General features: G+C 43.1%; 1 protein-coding gene across 2 annotated transcripts in view; it reads right to left on the bottom strand.

The window, feature by feature from the left end:
• DMRT1 (doublesex and mab-3 related transcription factor 1) overlaps positions 1-20,548 on the bottom strand; it is a 2,140,563-nt gene that overhangs the window by 1,353,836 nt on the left and 766,179 nt on the right. For both annotated transcript variants that reach the window (XM_044060825.1, XM_044060824.1), the window contains one exon: positions 18,625-18,899. In XM_044060825.1, coding sequence (XP_043916760.1) covers positions 18,625-18,899 — 275 coding nt within the window. The remainder of the gene's footprint in view (positions 1-18,624; positions 18,900-20,548) is intronic.

The following is a 20,548-nucleotide window of genomic DNA, read 5'->3' as shown; positions in this document are numbered from 1 at the left end:
ATACTGGAAGACCTTACTTTTTACCCTCAAAGAAATTGAACAATTAATCAAATTTTCTGGTTTCTTTAGTCTTAGCCAAATAAAATCTTAGTTATATATGAACATTAAGCAAATGACTTTATTATATCTTTATTTTGAGGGTTAGGGGAAAAATACAGGAAGGTATATAAATTGGTAACCACCTTAGATATAAAGAACAGTTTAGTTCTAAGGGGCACTCTGCCCTTGTGGAAACCAAAAAAGATAGAAAATAATTGTAACTCAGACACTCTTTTAGTAAAGTTTAGAGCAAGAGGAACCATTTTTCATGTAAAATAATATAAAGAATTAGAGGAAGCAGGTTCAAAGGGTGGTAAAGTTAATTTCTCACGCACGTAACCCATGCCTAACGACGGAAGAATAGATTTTATGAGGGACACAATATGTACGACGCCTTTTAAGTCTCACTTGACTTCAAAGTGTGAAGATGTGGGAAGACAAGCTAAGATATCTGATAAATGCATACAAATGGATGTGTATTCCAGACCAGAATTGAGCAGCTCACACAAATATTTGAGGATAGAAGGTATCCCTGCCTAATAGGAAACTGATCCTCTCTTCTGGCACCAAACAGAAAATCCTTTCCATTTTGGAATATATGACTTCTATTTGTAAGTTTTCTACTTTTAACACATCCTAAGAAAAAAAATAAAATAAATTAAAAGCTTATTATCCTTATCATGAGCTTGAGTGTTTTCAGGTTTGGGTGAATTAGAAAGCTCTTTTGTTGTGGGATCGAGTCCATCCTGCAAGGTAATATATGGGAATTGCCCTTGGTTGAGAGGGAAAGAAGGAAGATTCAAAGCTGGCCAGGCAAAAAAGGAGTCACCAGGAGAATTTTGGAGTTGTCCTTCTAAATCTTCAGAAAGGCCCTTTAAAAAAGAGGAAATAGAGAGGGGAGACGAAGGTGTTCATCATCCTGGCATCCTTGAGTTGATGGGGTATACTAGTGAAAAGGCGATCTATCTCTGGAGTTCTCCACTTGTGAAAAATCTGTAGGAAGACCTCTCTGCTCAATGTCCATTTGTGAGGGTCTGTCTTTGATCTACTCAGGTAATCAGACAAGCCATTTTGATTGGGAGGGGAAGACTTTGGTGAATAGCAATTTCCCCAAACAATCATTGCTAGCCCTGCAGAAGGGATAAGATTTTGTGCCCCCTCTTTGTTGATGCACCGTATTACTGTCTTATTGTTTGTCAGAATCTGAAGTGCTCCTGGGGACTACAGGAGAAAGAGAAACTGAAAGGCAAGAATCAATGCTCATTTCTTTTATATTTAAATGCTATTTTCTACCCTCCTTTACAAAAGTGCTTATGCCTTGAAACCTTTTGAGTAAGTCCCCCAGGGCTAGTTTGATGCATACGCAGAAACGTTTTGAAGAGGAGAATTGATAAGAAATGGAACACCTGGGTTTGTTCTTATCCGATGGGCCACCAATGTAGCTTTTTCCTCACAAATGGCAAGACAGGAAAAGGGAAAAACAAAGGATGACAGTGCTGTACCCACAAAGATTTGAGGTACCACTAAATTTCCTCATGTGTAGTCTGGTGAACTGAATCAGAAGTACCTTCTCAGCACAGAACCAAATGGCAGCAGCCCTGGAAAAAGAACACTCTACATCATATATGCACTTGGTGAAATAGAATGCAACCTGAGAGGCAGAAGAAATCATATCTTGTGGATGCTATGTATTCCGGGGTGCTTGCAATTTCTCTTGTTGAGGTCAAAGACAGGTTTGTTAGGGTTAGAAACTAATCTGTTAAATTAATCTTGTCTAAAGGAAGAAACACTATCACGAGGGATGTGTTCAGGAGGCAACTAAGGAACACCAGAGAATGAGAAGGCAGAAGATTATACTTACTGAAATTCAGAGTGAAACCTATGTTTTAAAAGCAAATGATAATGAATTCTATGCCCAGTGGAACATCTGTTCATTTCTGAAGCTCCTCTGGTAGTGTTGAAGAGGAACAGAATATTATTGAGATGTGTGCCCTTTATGAATGATTTCCAAAACCCAAGAGTCTGTAGTGATCTTTTTCTAGAGGGGGAGTTTGACAGACAATTTTTGGATGACTGGAGGGAGAAAGGCTGAGGTAAAGAGGTAGTCGGAATCTGGAAGGTTTATTTGAAAAAGAATCTTTGACTCCCATGAAATCAAGTTTTGGCTTGTCCTGCCATTTCTTCTATGATCGTTTGTGTTTCTGCTGAGTGGACTTTGGTGGTAGAAAAGATCTGGTTTTGAGAGGTAATCTCTTTGAAATTTTGGAACAAGGGAAATAAAAGTTGCTTGACCCCCTGCATAATTTCACCCCTTTCCTCCAACCTTTTGAAAATCTCAGCAGAAGGGGGACCAAAAAGGAGTCTTAGCCTGAAGTACCTTCTCAGCACAAAACCAGTGGCAGTAGCCCTAGAATAAACATACTCCACATCATATGTGCACTGAATGGAATAGAGTGCAACCTGAGAGACAGATGAAATCATATTTTGTTGATCAGTTTTTGAATCACTGTCAGGAAAGTTAGGAATAAGTTTGGTCACATTGTCAGGAATGGTTAAGAGGCATCTGATTATGTGCGCCTGATAATAAACAGCAAAAAAAAAAGCTAAAGTGGCTTACGTATATACTTTTTTCACATACATGTCCATAGCTCTACTATCCTTGACATCAGGTAGGTCTTTAATGGATGGGAAAAGTTTCGGTTTGTCTGAATCTCTGGAAATAACTGCAGGATCAGAAATAGGATTGTTGTACAGGTACTTGTGATTGTCAGAGACAATACAGTTGTGCAAGCTATAAAAGCAGATACCCAAATTCCTCACTGCTGCAGAAGTCTTTAAGCTATATAGGTTGTTTACTGCCTAGGAAACAACTGGCCAGTTTTAAAAATATCTTCCCCAACACTCATTCAGGCTAATCCAAAGGAGGGAAATCAGCAGTCAGAGTAAAGCTTTCCTCAGGACTTTCTTGCCCATATAATATGAGAATAGCCTAACAATCTTGAATTAAACAGCCACTAACAGCAAAAAAATACATATAATGTAGAAACAAATGCAACCTTACTTTATATCCCAACTAAAACTATATACAAGCGTAAGGGGATGGAGGGTGGGTGCGGCTTCTGCAGCAGTGAGGAATCTGAACATCTACTATTATGAGTGCGTGCAACTTACACAACTATATTATGTTCATCATTCCCAGTGTTGCAGTAGCCTTCAAGCTATATGGGTTGATTACTAAAGCCTATCCAACCTGGGAAGAGGAAGAATATAAATCAAGGAGCCCCTGGACAATGGCCCTAGCAAAGTCTGACCTAGACCTAGAAAAGGAATCCAGTTTGCAGTGGTTTGTAAAAGTATGTACACAGGACGGTGTAGCTGCCTCTACAATGCCTCTAAAGACCAGCACTTTTCAGTTATGTCATCAAAGAAGACAAAGCTGTACTAGAATGTGCCCTGATACTGCCTGGAATGGATTTGCCATGATGAGAAAAAAAAAACAATAGCTAACCACCTAGAAACTGTCTGTTTAGGCACAGGATGCCTCTTTTATACCCTTCATAAGAAACAAATAGCTAGTTAGCTTTTCTAAATGAGTTAGTTCAGTCAAGACAGTACCCGAGCTGCCTGTGCACATCCCGAGTATGCAGAATCCTTTCTGAACGCATGAGGAGCACCTCTTGAACCCCAAAGGCTTTTCTGACATTGGGGGCAACCAAAGCTGAAAGGAAGGGATCAAAGAATAGTCATAGAAAACCAAGCTTTTAGTCAAAAACCCTTATATCCGTCCAGAAATTAACAACGAACTACTGGAAAAACTAGAAGACTAAAAATAATCAGAAACATTTAATAAAATATCAATAAAATACAGAACGAAGGGACAGGGGATTCCTAATCCACTAACCCGGTCAACAGAAAAAGGGCACCAAAAAGGAAACCAAACAACCGATGACCAAGACAAAAAATAACAGGAGGGGGAAAACACTATCAATAACTAGTACTACAAAACTAAAAACTTAACAGGGAAAAGAATAAGAGACAATAAAACTCAAATTATAAAGTTACTTACAGAAATAAACGAGGAGCTGAGCTATCTGCATCTGATCGACTAAGTGCAAATGAGATCTGAGGGGATTAGAGGGCAGCAGTGCATTATGGGAAGGGAAGAGCTTGAGCTAAGCTGTTGTCTAGAGTTCCGGCTTGGATCCGATGTCGGATCCCAGACCCATACATGATGAATGGTGACTAGAATAACATCACATCCTACATTAATGACTCCTGACATATGGCTAAAGACTATGCAAAGATAAACAAGTTGTCTAAATAAGGAAAGATGTGAATGACATTCAGTTTGGAGTAAGCTATGACTGGAGCTAGGCATTTTGTCAATGGCATTGGAGCTGTAGATACACAAAAGGTAATGCAGAGAACTGAAACTGTGACCCAGAAATGGAGAACTTTAGAAATTTCCTGAAGCTTATGGCTATGGGAATGTGGTAATAAGCATCTTTTAAAACTAGAGTTACCAAGTAACTCATTGGAGGAATGAAAGGTAACAGGTTCTTTCTGGTCAACATTTTGAACTTTGGAACTTTCACATTCAGTTTTAGAAATGAAAGATCAAGTACTCGTCTTCAACAGTCTTTTTTCTTTGGTACCAGAAACATTCTGGAAATTGTCCCTTTGACTTCTGTGCACTAGTTCTATGACTTCTTAGGTGAGTAAAGACTGAAGAACGTTAGGTAAAAAAAATTCTGCTTAGTTCAGACGGGGCAGGGAGGTATTTCTCTGAAAGGAGGTTTTTGTATTCAGTGCCATCTGTTACTCTACTGCACCACTTTTAACACACAGGAGTCTGAAACAATCTTTTGACAAAGGGGACTGTTGAGGGTCAGTTTGAGGGACAGATTTGTAGAGACATTGGCCTGGGGGGAAGGAAAAAGGTAATGAATGATGGCATACTAATTCTGTACTGTTGGTCTGTCTCTTTTTACTGAAAAATACCCTTGTTTTTTATTCTCATTACCCTCCGTTCATCTCTTTTTTGCACTTTATTTGCCAGAAAAATGACTTTTGTTTATTTTGGCACTTTTGTGTTAAGAGGGAGGCCTGTAAGATTTATGCTGGGGAACATGAAAAATATCAGAAATCTGAATCAATTTCCATCTTTCATTATATTGTTTGAGAATCTACATAGCATAAGAGCCAAAAATACCTTCTTGTCTAAAGCACAATCTAAGAATTCAGACTTTACCTTATCAGCAAATGCTTGGTCGTGCACCCAAGCATGCCTTCTCACCATAGCAAAAATAGCAGTGGCCCTTGACACAGTATTTTGTGCAGTTATACACAGTCTTCAAAGTATGTCTAGATACCTAAGATAGGGCTGAAAAACAAGAAGTTATGTACTCACCATAACGTTCGATGTATGTACTCCATCTCCTTGTTGTGCTTTCTGCTGTTCGATTGTTGGTATTAAAACTAATTTTATTTTAACTTTCTTGCAACGTGCCGTATATTTGTGCTGAACAGTACCATCTACGGGTCTGGTGTCTCATTGCCAGTTGCCCTTACATTGTTTTGTTTTGGACTATATGTACTCCATCTCGCCTCACATTCTTACTCACGGGTTCGGAGCCGAATATCGGCTCCTACTTGTCCAATTTTTTACTAGCTCGAAGTCTCTCTTGGCAGGGTCAAGCAGGTATCCCATGATGCCCTGCTCCATAACCCCAGATCTAGTTTGCTGCAAAACCACAAACACACCCCATGCACAACAACAAAAACTACAATGTAGAACTACCAAGGCAGTAAGAAAAAACAACTATTATTGAAGGGTACTCTAGTACCAATCCTAACCTCCAGATCCTCCAGGAAGGGGGCAGGTGGGAGAGTACGTAAGAATGTGAGGCGAGATGGGACTACATACATCGAATGTTATGGTGAGTACATAACTTCTTGATGTTATGTAGTCCAATCTCGCCTACATTCTTACTCACAGGACAGCGTCCCCAGCACCTCTATCCTAGGAGGCTCAAAGGAAGATGCTCCTGAGGACTGTGGAACCAAAGGAAGCCTGACCCCTAGAGGCCACGTCCAGTTTGTAATGAGTAACAAAGGTATGGGGGGAAGCCCACGTGGCTGCAGCACAAATATCATCCAAGGATAGTCTGGCATGGTATGCTATAGATGCCGAAACAGCCCTAGTAGAGTGAGCCTTGACGGGGAACGGTACAGTTTTTCCTGCTGAAGAATAAATAAAGGAACTACAATTAGCAATCCATCTGGAAATGGTAACTTTGGAAATAGAGGATCCCGCTCTATTTTCTGAAAAGGAAACAAACAATTGGTCAGACTTTCGTAGATGTTTGGTCCTGTGTAGATAGAAACGCAATTGTCTGTGCACATCCAGTTGATGAAATCTAAACTCTGCCTTGCTCGAAAATTGAGGGAAGAACACTGGGAGCTCAATAGACTGGTTGAGATTAATAGTGGATGTAACTTTAGGGAGAAAGGATGGGTTAGGTCGAAGAGAGACTCTGTCCTTATGAAAAATTAAATACGGGGGTTTAATGGAGAGGGCTTGAATCTCCAACACTCGTCTGGCTGACATAATGGCTATCAGGAAAGCCGTTTTCTAAGACAAAAACTTTAACTCGCAGGTGGCAGCCGGTTCGAAAGGTGGGGAGGTAAGGGCTTGCAAAACCATGTTTAAATCCCAAGGCATAATAGGTTCAGAAATAGGAGGCCAGAGTAATAAGGTGCCCTTTAAAAAGGCCTTACAGAGTTTGTGAGTCATAAGGGAAGGCTCGTAGGAGGTATGAAAGCTAGAAATAGCCACCAACTGGACTTTAATAGTGGCAGGAGCAGAACCCTGCTGAAAGAGCATGGACAAGAACTCCAAAACTGCAGGAATTGGGGCTGTGTAGGGGTCGATTCCTTGAGCATGAGCCCAAATAGAAAATCTCTTCCATTTGCTGGAATAAATCTTCCTAGTCAAAGACTTATGAGAGGACGATAAAATGTGTACCACCTCAAGTGAAAAATGATGAAGCCTGACTAGCGACGGAAGTGGAGTAGCCAGGCTGTCAACATGAGGGTCCGCAGGGAGGGGTGGAACTGTCCCGACATGTGTGTCAACAGGTCTGGTACTGGGTCCAGAATCCAAGGAGTGTCCACCACGAATGAATGGAGAAAGGAGAACCAGACTTGGCGAGGCCAAAGTGGGGCAATTAGAATCATCTTGCTTCCCAAGGATAGGGCTTTCTGAATCACTCTTGGTAACAGAGGAAACGGAGGGAAAGCATAGAGCAGACCGGAGGGCCAATCGTGGACTAGAGCATCCCTGGGTGATTCCCCCTGTGGGGGGATCAGGGTGAAGTAATTGCTGCATTTAGCATTGAGGGTATTGGCAAAAAGGTCGCAGCAAGGCTGACCCCACCTGTTGAATATCTGTTCCGCAACCCGAGGGTTCAGGGACCACTCGTAAGGCATGAGAATAGCTCTGCTCACCCTGTCTGCTATCACATTGGCCTTCCCCGGAATGTGCGTTGCCACTAGGAACCGTTGGGAAGATACTGCCCACTGCCACACTCGCATGGCCTCTCTGCACAGTGGGTAAGATCTGGTTCCTCCCTGTTTGTTTAGGTACCATACAACGGACATGTTGTCCGAATGTATCGGGATCGTCCCAAGAGGGAGAAAGCTCTGAAGTGCCTGCAACGCCAGAAGCACTGCTCTCATCTCTAGGACATTGATGTGCAGATGTACCTTGTGATCTCGCCACGTGCCTTGGACCGTCCTGCCAAGATAATGCCCCCACACCCCATCTGGGAGGCGTCCGTGGTCACGGTGGCGACAGGTGACGGAGGGACAAACTGTTTCCCCTCGTCCAGATTGGTGGAACATAGCCACCAACTGAGATCCTGTTTGCATCAGTCTGTGAGCAGGATCAGGTGAGAATGGGGGAGTTTCTGAAAGGACCATTGGGCAAATAGAAGCCATTGAAGAAGCCTCATATGTAATCTGGCTAGAGGCACTAGCATAATGGTGGCTGCCATGGTGCCCAAAAGCTGAAGAACCCATCTCGCTTGTACTTTCCTGAGGGGTAATAGTGCGCAAACCTGATTCTGAAATATTGTGATCCTTTGATGCGGCAAGAAGGCCCGCATTTGGACAGTGTCTAGCTCTGCGCCTATAAACGTGACACGCTGTGAGGGCAGCAAGGCAGACTTTTCCCAGTTCAACGTTATACCAAGTCGTTGGCAGAGGGTAATGGTGGCGTCCCTGGCTTGGAAGAGTAGATGCCTGGTGGGAGCGGTGAGGAGCCAGTCGTCCAGATAAGGAAACACCTGGAATCCTTGACGTCTCAGGTGAGCTGTCACCACCGCCAAACAATTAGTGAACACCCTGGGGGCTGTGGTGAGACCAAAGGGCAGGGCACGAAACTGAAAATGGCTGGCTCCCAGCCGGAAGCATAGGTGACTCCTTGATGCCCTGTCCATTTTGATATGATAGTAAGCATCCTTGAGGTCGATGGAGCACATCCATACTTCTTTTTCCAGCAACGGAAAAATGGGCTGAAGGGTGACCATTCGGAACTTGGACTTTTGAATGTAGTGGTTTAATCGGCTGAGATCTAGAATGGGTCTCAGGTCCCGTTTTTTCAGCACCAAAAGGAATCTTGAGTAAGTCCCTAATCTGGTCTGAGGGGACAGGTTGGATGACTCCTGTCTTTATCAGCTTTGAAACCTCTAAGGGTGCGTGATCCCTTTCACTGGGTGGAACGTCCATGATTTTTCTGAATGGAGGAGGGTCTGACGAAAGGGGTATGGCATAACCTCCGGAAACTATTCGTAACACCCATCGATCCTGAGTGATGCTTTCCCAGGCTTCCGGGTATAACGATATGCGGCCCCCGACTGGCTCCGGAGAAGCACAGTCGGGCAACACATCAGGAACGATGGTAGGAAGAACCGCAAAAGGAATCACGGTCTCCCGAGTTGCGGGGGCCTCCTCTGCCTCTAGGGCGGCGTCTTCCTGAATAACCACCCCACCTCTGCCTCTGGAGGGGGAATCACCTTGTGCGGCAGGGAAAAACTTCTGTGACTTCTTGAACCACATCTTCCCACCTCTCTGAGCCTTGGAGTAAGGCCTAGAGGGGAGGGAAAAACTGACCCCTACGGCAGACAGGGTCTTTCCCTCTTGCTCGCATCTGTTGAGGTTGCCTTTCACTTTGGTCCCAAAGAGCGAGGACCCATCAAAAGGAGCATCAGTGAAGGAAGACTTGAAGGCCTCCGCAAAATGACACAGGCGCAACCAGGCTTGCCTCCTGAGGGCTACTCCTGAACTGGCTGCCCTACCCGCCCCCTCGGCTGCATACGATATGAGCCTCATGGACGAGTTGACAACAGAACTTAGGGTAGACACATGGGCGTTAATTGTGGGCGCCAACGCCTCAGGAACATTACCCGCTAGAGTACCTCCTAACTCCTTGAGGAGATCTCTCTGGAGCCGAGTGAAATGGCAAAGGTAGTTCGGTGACCGTAAGGTGAAGGTCGCTGATGAAAGGGTACATTTCCCGTACCTGTCCATAGTCCTAGACTTCTTGTTAGGAGGATGGACGGAGGAAGACGTCTCGGCTACTTCCTTCTGTGTGGCCGCCGCCACCACCATGGCATCTACAGAAACCCCTTTGGACAGAAATTCTTTCCCCGGGGGAGCAGAAAGGAACTTATTGGGCCTTCTGGGTACAGGTTCCACCGTATCAGGATTCTCCCACACCCTCCGACAGATTAAATCCAACAGTTCTTCGAAGGGTGGAGACACCCAGGAGGCGGAGGGTTGAGCTCCAAAGGCCTTGAGGAATACCGATTCCTCCTCGGAGGGGGGTTTGGAGGGCCAGTCGCCCCTCTGTCTCAAAATCTCCAGGATGTCGGAGAAAGAGACGTCATCAGAGGACGACTTGGGGGACCCCTCCGACTCCTCGAGGTCGGTATCAGAAGTGAGAGACTCGTCCTGGGAGTCTATGTGCTTCCTCCTGCATGTCTTTTTTCTGGGGGCCACAGACTCTGAGGGACCCTCAGAAAGTTGGGGACCACTCATGGGGGTATCCCCAGACCTTTGGGCTCCGCCATCTATGGATAGGGGGGGCATCAGAGGCTCTAGCCGGGGTGGAAGGGGACAGAATGACTGATCCGGGTGATGTAAATGACGATCTGGCCAGTGTGCTCCGCATGGCCTCGAAGGCCGGTCCCCCCGAATCCGAGGACCGACGGGCCTCCGAGGCCATGATCGGAGTCGGGGTCCCCCAAGCCGATGTGCCGAGGGGGAGGCTCGGAACTGATGGGTGTCCCAAAACACCCCCCCCCCCTCGGGCCCAACCGAGGAAACCCGAGTGCCGAAACCTGTGGAAGGAGTGACAGGGTCGGAGCCAGCGTCAGCACCGATAGACCTTTAAGGGGTATCAGAGCCGGCGCAAGAACATCACTTGGAGCAGAGCACTCCAGCTCCAAAGACAAGGAAGCGCTCAGAGGAGCAACCATCGATACAACCAACGGGACAGGCTCCGGAGCCGACTGGGTCGGAGCCGAAAATAATTTAGCCAACACCGGCTACTGCAGGAGCCTCTGCACCACCCTATCAACATCCAAATCAGAAAGGCTGGAGGATTTGGAGGACAGGGATGGAGAATGGGATCTCCTATCAGGAGAACCGTGCCTAACACTGGGAGATCGGCTCCGAATTGGTTCCAGTAAAATAGGAGCCAAAGCCGATTCCAGTATCACAGATACCTCCTGCGGCCCCGAGGACATAGGAGCCGAGGAGGCAGAGTCAAGTTTTGAAAGTTTCTCCGGCGGCTCTGAAGAAACAGACGGAGCCGGAAATCTTTTCTTCGCCTTCGAAGCCTTAGGCTTGGCCTGAGAACCAGAGGCCAAGTCCAAAGACTCCTCAAACGAAGGTTTCAAGAGACCCTTCAATATTAATTTATTTTTCCTCTCCTGAAGCACCCTCAGACTGAAGGTGTGACAGAAGCTGCAAGACTCTTGTAAATTAATTGCACCTAAGCAATAAACACATACAGAATGTCCATCCGTGATGGACATCTTGTAACCACACTTGGCACATTTTTTGAAACCGGAAGGTTTATGTTCCTTCTGCTCTTTAGACATCCTGAAACAACCAGATTAGGAAGAACACAGCAAGGCGGGAAAACAGTAAACACTCTACTACAGCCAAGAACCTCTAAGTAAAACGGTTCGTTAAGACACACACACACAATCCACAACAAGAAAAAAACCAAGAGCTAGCTTAGATTAGCATTAAACAAACTTTCAGCAACTACAACACACAGAAGAAGGATGAGGTCCTCTAACTCAAACGGGCCTAGCCCACCGGAAATTAGGGATACCAACTACAGACAGGAAAACACACAAAAATAATCCACAATATGCAAAATAGCTATTAAAATAGCTTTTGGGTTGAAAACAGTAAATTTCTCGAGAGAAATTGAAAAAAAACTAAAGGTACTTAGCCACAGCCAAGCGAGACCACGTCCTAGCTACACGAGCGGCAAACGAGATCTGGGGTTATGGAGCAGGGCAGCATGGGATACCTGCTTGGCCCAGCCAATAAGAGAATTCGAGCTAGTAAAAAATTGGCCGAGTCGGAGCCGATATTCGGCTCTGAACCCGTGAGTAAGAATGTAGGTGAGATTGGACTACATAACATGTTTGGTTCAAAAAAATAAATTTCTTCTGTAGGAAGAGTGGAAGTCAGTACAGTGGAAGTCAGTTTCCTCAGACTGCCCACATGACAAAGCATAAATGTCCATCTCTCTCTCGCTATATATATAGGTTCATAGGTAGGTACTAGGCTATCTGCCCTAGGGCCTATACAAGCCTAGCCAAAAAGGTACCCTGGCTTTCGCCACCCAAGAAAATTATTTTCCTATGCCCCTGTCAAGCAGAGCCACAGAGGTGATCCCCGGGGTGAATTTCCTATTTCCCATCCAATCATCAAGATTTTTTTGAGGAGTGCTAATGAGGAGCTTTCTTTGATATAATAGGTAGTTTGTTCCACATTATGGGAAGTCTCTGGGACAGGAATCTATCCCGCCAGCATGTTCTGTTTATTGTGGTGACATGGTTTAGGTCCCTAGAGCGTGTAGCCCGGAGGGATTGGGATTTCTTTAAGTGAAGCATGTCCAACAGCTCTGGGTCTGACATAGCTTTGTATGTTAGGCAAAGATTGCCTCTGAGTAGGCTATATGCAACGGAGTAAAGCTGGAGTTTTCTGAGACAATCTGAATAAGGCATCTGTTTGAGGCCAGTAATCCTCTTTGTGAGGTATTTCTGAGGCCTTTCCAGTTGTTGTAGATGTCTTGTGAGGTACATACCAAAAGGGGCATTGTACTCTACAATGGGTCTAATGAGTGATGAGTAGAGGGGAACAATGACCTCTTTTTTCCTGGATGAGAAAACTTTTGTGATGAGGTGTGCCACATAGAAGGATTTCCTGACTACTGAGGCGATGTGATTATCAAGGAAGAGACTACTGTCCACCTGTGTCCCAAGGTCTCTTATCACACTTTCGGTGTTAAGTAGACTACCACCTATGTGGTAGTTCATGGGTACAGAGTTTTTACCAAAGGGGATGACAATGCACTTTTTGGCATTGAGCTTGAGGCCATGGCTTTGACACCAGGCATCTGTCTCACTGAGGCCCTTTTGTAGGATGTCCACACCGTTAGGAGTTTCAATTATGGCTCCTAGTTTGCAGTCATCTGCGAACTGTGTTAGCCAAAGACCTTCTGTACAAGTCTGTACTTCAGAAAAGTAGATACCAAACAGAAGAGGATCCAGGACTGAACCCTGTGGTACTCCACTTGTCACTGGTCTGAATTCGGATTTGGAGTCTGCTACTTACACAGTGTGGGTTCTGTCAGTGAGCCAGTTGGCAAATCATCTTGTGACATAGGGATTTATACCTAGTTTAGTGAGTTTATCTATAATTCCAGACTGGGGGATGGTGTCAAAAGCCTTGGCGAGATCTACATAGGCTGTGTGAACAACCTTACCCTCGTCTACGGCTTTGGTGACTGCTTCAAAGAAGTCAATCAGGTTTAGGAGACATGATCTGCCTTTTACAAACCCGAACTGGGCGGGGTCCAGCATTTGGAGATTACCAATGTCTTTGTTTATAAGTTCCATGATGATACATTCCATGGACTTGCAGACTAGGCTCGTTAGGCTACTGGGGTGGTAGTTCCTGGGTCCGTGGTAGCTCCCCCTTTGTGAAGTGAGATAACCGTCGCTGTGCGCCATTCAGTGGGCACAAAGCCTGAGGTGAGGCTATGATTGAACATGGTGTTTAGGTGGGATGCCAGTTCATTCTGTAGTTCATGTAGAACGCAGCCTGGGATGTTGTCAGGTCCCATGGATGCTGTGTTCTTGGCTTTGGAGAGTGTGGTTTTTACCTGTACAGCTGTGATTACAGGAACTTTGCATTCTTCTGGTATAGGGATGGAGCCTTTAGGGGGTAAAGTTAGCAGTTAACCTATCGGCCAGGATGCTGGCAATATCAGTTGGTTCTGTATATTTAGTGCCATTGTGCTGGAACCCAGAGCAGATCTGAATGTTGCCACTGAGAATATTGACATAGCTATAGAATGCTTTGTGGTTGTCTTTAGAATCAGTGGTGATTTTGTTTTCATAACTAGCTTTGGAGGATTTTATGAGGGATCTCAGCTTCTTACTGAGGCTGATCATGGAGTTCTTCCAGTCATGGCATTTTACTCTTTTTTGCAACAGTTTCTTTCTTCTGTTGTAGAGTTTGTTTATGGCAGGGGACCACCACATTGGCTTCCTTTTTTTGGAGGATAGCATCTTGGTTCTGTTAGGGATAGCACGGTCCATGCACTCGTGTAAGCGCTTATAAAGTGCATTTGTGTAGGATTCAGCTGTTGTACCTCTATTGTCCGTCTGCATGGGTGTTATGAAGTTTGCCACTTCTGTCTTAAGAAGCGTGAAGTTGGTTTTGGAGAAATTTTTTACTTGGGATGTGGATGTCTAGGCTGATTAGCTTGTGTACGCCAGTAAAATCCAAAAAGTTTAATATGGTAAAGCGCTTTTCGTTTGCTCTGTCAGCAAACTTCATCAGACAACGTAAATACTCAGTGTGGGTATATATACCTTCCACTCTAAATTAATTAGCTAATTAGTTAATTAAGTTTCACAACCAATAAGTTCTTTTAAAAATACCATCCACTAAAAGTTGAAAACATTCATAAATGTAGTAAACACTCTAAAAGCATATTAAAATTAGTATACTGCAGGTTATAAACTTAATAAGTGTATGTAAATTTGTACTATTATAAATTTTAATACAAATGTACAGGAAAACTAACTATACAACTGTTAGCATTCACTTTACTGCTCCTTGTATTTGCTAATAAAGTTATATACAGTCTATATTATCATGCTTAAATACAGATTCAATAAACAATTAAAATATTCTTTTTCAAAGTACTACGGGATCATGTACGAGCACCTATATGCCATCAATAAGAACAAACAAGATAATGCCCTAGCTAAACATATAGCAGAATTTCCTGGACACCACTTCAGATTTCTAGTTATTGATCAGCCAGTATTTGACGAAAGAGGTGGCCCTGTACCACTACGATTGGAAGAATTGGAGTTATTCTGGCAGATCAGACTTAATGCTTATAGTCCACCAGGCATTAATGAAACTTGTAGCCTGAGCAGTGTGTTAAAACTTAAAAGTCTTATGAAATGACCTCACGATGATACAGTAGTACTGTGAAAAAGAATATTTTAATTGTTTATTGAATCTGTATTTAAGTACGATTGTACTTTAATATAGACTGTATATAACTTTATTAGCAAATACAAGGAGCAGTAAAGTGAATGCTAACACTTGTATAGTTAGTTTTGCTGTACATTTGTATTAAAATTTATAATAGTACAAGTTTACATACACTTATTAAGTTTATAACCTGCAGTATACTCATTTTAATATGCTTTTAGAGTGTTTACTACATTTATGAATGTTTTCAACTTTTAGTGGATGGTATTTTTAAAAAACTTATTGGTTGTGAATGTTAATTAACTAATTAGCTAATTAATTTAGAGTGGAAGGTATATATACCCACACTGAGTATTTACGTTGTTTGATGAAGTTTGCTGACAGAGCAAACGAAAAGCGCTTTACCATATTAAACTTTTTGGATTTTACTGGCGTGCCACTAGTCTTGCTTTCACCCGCTTTATTTGTACTTTTAGTTTGGTTTGTTTAATACCTTTTTGAGTATTCAACACATCCTCCAGGGCTGGCAGTACAGGAGATATGGGAGAAGAATGAGGTTTATCCGTTTGTAATATATTACAGTATCTCATTTCAGGGGGAGTGCCTATTTCTTCCCATAAAAATACCCCTTTCATCCTGGCAACGGTCTGATTAAAAGAAAATTCCTCTATAGGAGGATAAGAAATTAAAGTTTTCCTCACAATCAGAGAGTTCAGCTTGGGAATCTACAGGAGCATAAGCCCTATCCTTGTCCATGCCAGAATAATCAGACCCTGTTTCCTTAGCAATAACTTTACAGAGGATGCCTACATGTAACAGCTTCTGTGTACCAGGATTTAATGGCTGCAATGTCTGCGTAGCCAAGGTAAGGTACTCATATTTTTTTAACAATAATTTCTTCTCCTGAAGAGCAGTGTTTATATTTTCTTAACAGGAGTATCAGTACAAAATGACCAACTCGAAGGAGGAATGTCTGCTTAGTCTAATGGTCTCTTGCCCTTGTTACCACAAGAAGGATCTCCCTGAGTGTATTTCAGACCTAGAGAAGATGGTTTACCCATGACTATATCGAACACTGGAACAGTCGTAGAGGACGTGGCTGACCCCCTGTTCATGTAGGCATAAAGGACTACAACAGAGGAACTGTGGTCTGTGGAGCAACAAATGGCCACTGTTGATCCACCCACTGTCAGCTGACACATAGACTGGGTCGGCATCAACAACAAGAACCCTTTGGTAAGTCATTTTTCTCTCTAGGTACTGTGGGAGAAGAACCAGCTGGACCAGTCTTAAGTATCCATGCTGTAAATGGGGAAGAGGCTCCAAAAGTGGCAAGCATATGTGGGGTGAGTATATTGAACAATAAGGTGTCACTGGGTTTTCACAAGAAGCACACTCACAATGTTTTTCTCAGTCACTTTATCTTAAAAAAGTAAAAGTAGAACACAATTTCCTTGTCAGTACACTTCAAATGTTCACAAACACGTTAACAGAAACCAAAATGGAAGATAAATTCTCACAAAGCGAGTATAAGCATTACACTGACAAATATACTCCTGCCTATACAACCATAAACTCTTCTGTTCCATAAAATTCAAAGTTTACACAAGGAGCACATATTTTTTTCACAAAAGTAGCCCAAGTACCTTAATCAACAGTTCAACATAAAAATAAAAGTTCCTGACAGGACAAATTCCGATACTGTGAAAAAAAAAGAGTTTCTTAAAGGGGAAATACCACCTTTAGTTATAAATAAATATAAATTATTTTTCTTAAAAGGGGGATAACATCTGACTGCAGGTGTTCCCCAAAGGGTATTTATCTGCCAGAAATGAAGTTCTTACATAGCTGATGTTACCTTGAAGCCCAAGATATGCTTCTTCACAAGACAGCAAGAAAGTAGTGAAGAAGCATAACAACAAAGGGCTTTTTTTTTTTTTACTTTTTCTTCTTAGGTCTTTCCAGTGAAACCAAATGAGAAAGGCCTTACCCCAAATATACCCCCATTAAAGAAGCAGGAACGTCCTTTTGTACTATTATATGAAGAACACCATCTGATCCTTCAGAGATCACAAACCTGGGTTCCCTTTTGAGGCCTCAACAGCTATCTGACTGGTCAGATAAGACATGCTGTTAGGCTGTTCCATGTTGACCTTCACCAGTGTTGTGACAGACGGAACAGGCCCAAGGTTGGATGGTCTGTGGGCTTGTCAGCAGCCTCTAAAGAGATGCCTGATTCTGATATGGACAGAGAGAAGCCTATATCTAGACTGTCCAACTCTGACCTGGAGAAAAGAGCCTATAGGGAGAAAAAATCTTCCCTCTGTATTTTTGTTTTTTTTTCTTCTCTGTTGAGAAGGGACGTCCAATACTGAATTTTCAAAGGCAGACTGCCTTACACCAGAGCATTCAACTTCCTCTAAATACATTTTTAAAGATGAAAGATGACTTCTCAGGTTTTTGGGGACTAAGTCTGACAAACAGAGCATTCCCTGGCACTGTGTTCCTGTCCAAAGCAGAAATGACACTGAGTATGTCTGTCCTTAAATGAAATCTGCTTAGCTCATGAGATATTTGCCTCTCGTAGATGGCATGAACAAAATTCCATGAAAGAAAGCAAAATGGAAAACAACTGGATCCTTTCAAACAGCTGACAGACCAGGCTAGAGATGATGTCTTGCTTCCCAGACTGGTAGCAAGAAATTTCTGAGGATTTTCTCACTTGTACATTTTTTTATGTACCAGCACAAGATCCTCATGCCTATATCTAAAGTCAGATGTGCTGCATAAAGAAGAAGCACCTAAGATTTGGCATATTGGCCAGACATATGGTATCCTTGCCAGGATACAGCCGTCTAGCAGCATTAATGTAACAGTACTCTAATGACAAACATCTGCCTATTACCAAAGAAAGCATGACTGCCTGTGGACATACTTTGTAAATGAAGGCATTTATAAATGTATAACCACTGTAACCCTTACCTTCTCCTCTGTGTGGCACTGGCCTGGGAATGTTGCCAGCATCTTCCTGAAGGTGATACAGGCCTCAAGCATCTTTTTTCATCTCCTCTGTATAGCCATGCTGAAGTGCTGGTACTTGTGTAAGGCAGTAAAGGTAGTGTTATTGTGGGTCAACAGGAATGCCAAGCATAAAAGTACTGGGGAGTACTTGGGTTGGGTGCAGTATCCCAATTACATGAGCTGGAGGTATCAAAAGAGGAACTCTCAACAGCTGCCTACTGAAGAGGCATTTAAACTCAAGATATATATCATTCTGGGATTGCACGAACAGGTTTGCTTGACCTTGAGTCTGATCTGCACTAAGAAGTTGAGCTGAGCTAACTAATCTTCAAGCCAGCTGTGGCCTGCTCACTTTTGGAAGGAGCTAAGTTATTCTGGCCAGTTTGTTCGGTAATCTGAATATCATGCTATGCACTCTTTTATTGTACTGTCTTCTGCTGACTAATTGACTTTTGGTGCTAATATCTGTTTCATACACAGTAGATGAAAAAATGAAGAGAAATGGGTTTTTAAGGCCACAGATGAAACTTAAAATATACATTACTTTCTTAATGTACAGCATAACTGCTTGACTTTTGGTGGTCATCTGTTTCATACACAGTAGGTGAAAAAAATGAAGAGAACTGGATTTTTAAGGCCACAGTTGAAACTTAGAATATACATTAATTTTTTAATTTACAGCATAACTGCCTTTCATAGCAGCTAAACTTATTGTTTGTCTACACAGATGAAATATACCTGCCAGTTTCCTGCTTGGCTAGGCATGTAGGAAGAAGGGAGTCCGCGAAGACTGTTTTTCACTGGAGCCGATCCCAGAGCTGTACTCATTTCAGCGGAAGTATCTGCTGCCACTGCCACCTGGTACGGTGGATAACTGTATATGCTGTTACAATACGGATAAAGGGAAGGCTGGTAGAAACTACTGTAAAAAGGATCGACAACCAAATCTGGTGTGTTGTTCAGGTGCCCTCTTGTGGACACTGGTGGGGCGTCATGAGAAAGAGGATGTCCCTCTGAAACAGAAAGAAGGTGCATTAAAAACATACCTTTGATCAACACATATTAATTACATAAGAAGCAAGCATTCACTACAACAAGCTCTAGATTTTTTTTTGGTGGGGAAGGCTAAAAAAAGTATACGGCATATTTCTGGAAGATAAGCTGATATTAGTAATCATAAAATCATATTCTCTCTGTGTTTCTGGTCATTAATTATTAAACAAAACTACTACAGATCCACCCTTACTCTGAAAACACTGCCTAGATATGTTTCTCTATTACCACTGTGTTTTAAAATTGCAACCCAGGAAACACAACCCTTGAATAAAGGTCTCACACTCACTGCTGTCTTTGCTATAGTGAAAGACCACTGAGGTGGGGAAAAAAGTAAAATAAAATGTAACACAATTTTTCAACCTATAATTTACCGTGTAACAGTATACATCTATACTGACCCTTCATTCAGACATCAACCTTCATGGCTATCTTTAAATGATCCATACAGTGGCTAGAGTATATCAACAGGGTCACAGTGTACCTTGTAGGACTGCAGGAGTTAGGGAGACCTGCAACAGAATTAAGGGTTAGGAAGGTAGAAAAACAAACAAAGTCAAGGAACCCACTTCAGGTTTAACAGTCAGTGGTCAGCTGGGCATCTAGCCAAATTAAAAGAAATGGAGGGGGAACTTGAGAAAGGTTAAGAGGATTTTAGGGAGGCCACCAACTAGCAGAATAATTGAGGCAAGAGACTTCTGAAAGACTAAGAATTTAGGGGGACCCTAGCAGAATCAACAAGTATTTAAGGGTTCTCAGAAGGAATGAGTAATGAGACCCACACCAGAACTGTTGAAATTATGGAGCCCTGGTCCATGATTCTTACCCCAGACTATTATTATTTATGGTTGTATACTTAGTTCGAATTCATGCCTTTTTTAGGCAAGGCTCAAAGTGCCTTTTTTAGGCAAGGCTCAAAAGACAAACCCACCTCCATAGGTATCACAAGGGATAAGAAACTAAGAGTAATGCTACTCAACGCCAGAAGTCTAAACCTCAAGATGCACGCACTCGAAACTCTCCTTAGCAAGGAGAACATCGATATCTGTGCAGTAACAGAAACCTGGTTCAAGGCTCCCGAGAGCACCCCAGCACTACCAGGTTATACCTCATACCATGCTTTTCGGCCCCAAAACTTGGACCGAACCACAAAAGGAGGGGGAGTATCAATATTCGTCAAATATACCCACACCTCCAGGCTGGTGGCACAGCATGAAGCATCAGAGACTATCCATGTGCAACTAACAGTGGGTAAAACTGCCTTCCAGTTTATAGCCTGCTACAGACCACCCTCCCAAACCCAGGAACCCCACTCGGCCTTCCTGAGAACACTGGAAAATATGAAGGTCTCTCCAAACACCATTATATCGGGTGACTTCAACTACCCAAACATAGACTGGGAGCATTACTCTAGCTCCATCACCCTAGCCCAAAGGTGCCTAGAATTTATAAACTCAAATGCTATGGAACAACTTGTTACCACTCCCACAAGAGGGAAAAACATACTCGACCTGATCATCACCAACATGGGGACTCTATGCTCCAGACCAGAAGTGTATCCCTCACTGGTAAGATCAGACCATAAACTAATCTCACTGGATATTCACAT

This window comes from Protopterus annectens, chromosome 2.part0 (genome assembly GCF_019279795.1).
Source record: "Protopterus annectens isolate FY-2018-M chromosome 2.part0, PAN1.0, whole genome shotgun sequence".
Classification (NCBI taxonomy): Eukaryota; Metazoa; Chordata; order Ceratodontiformes; family Protopteridae; genus Protopterus; species Protopterus annectens.
This window is presented reverse-complemented; position numbering and strand designations above follow the sequence as displayed.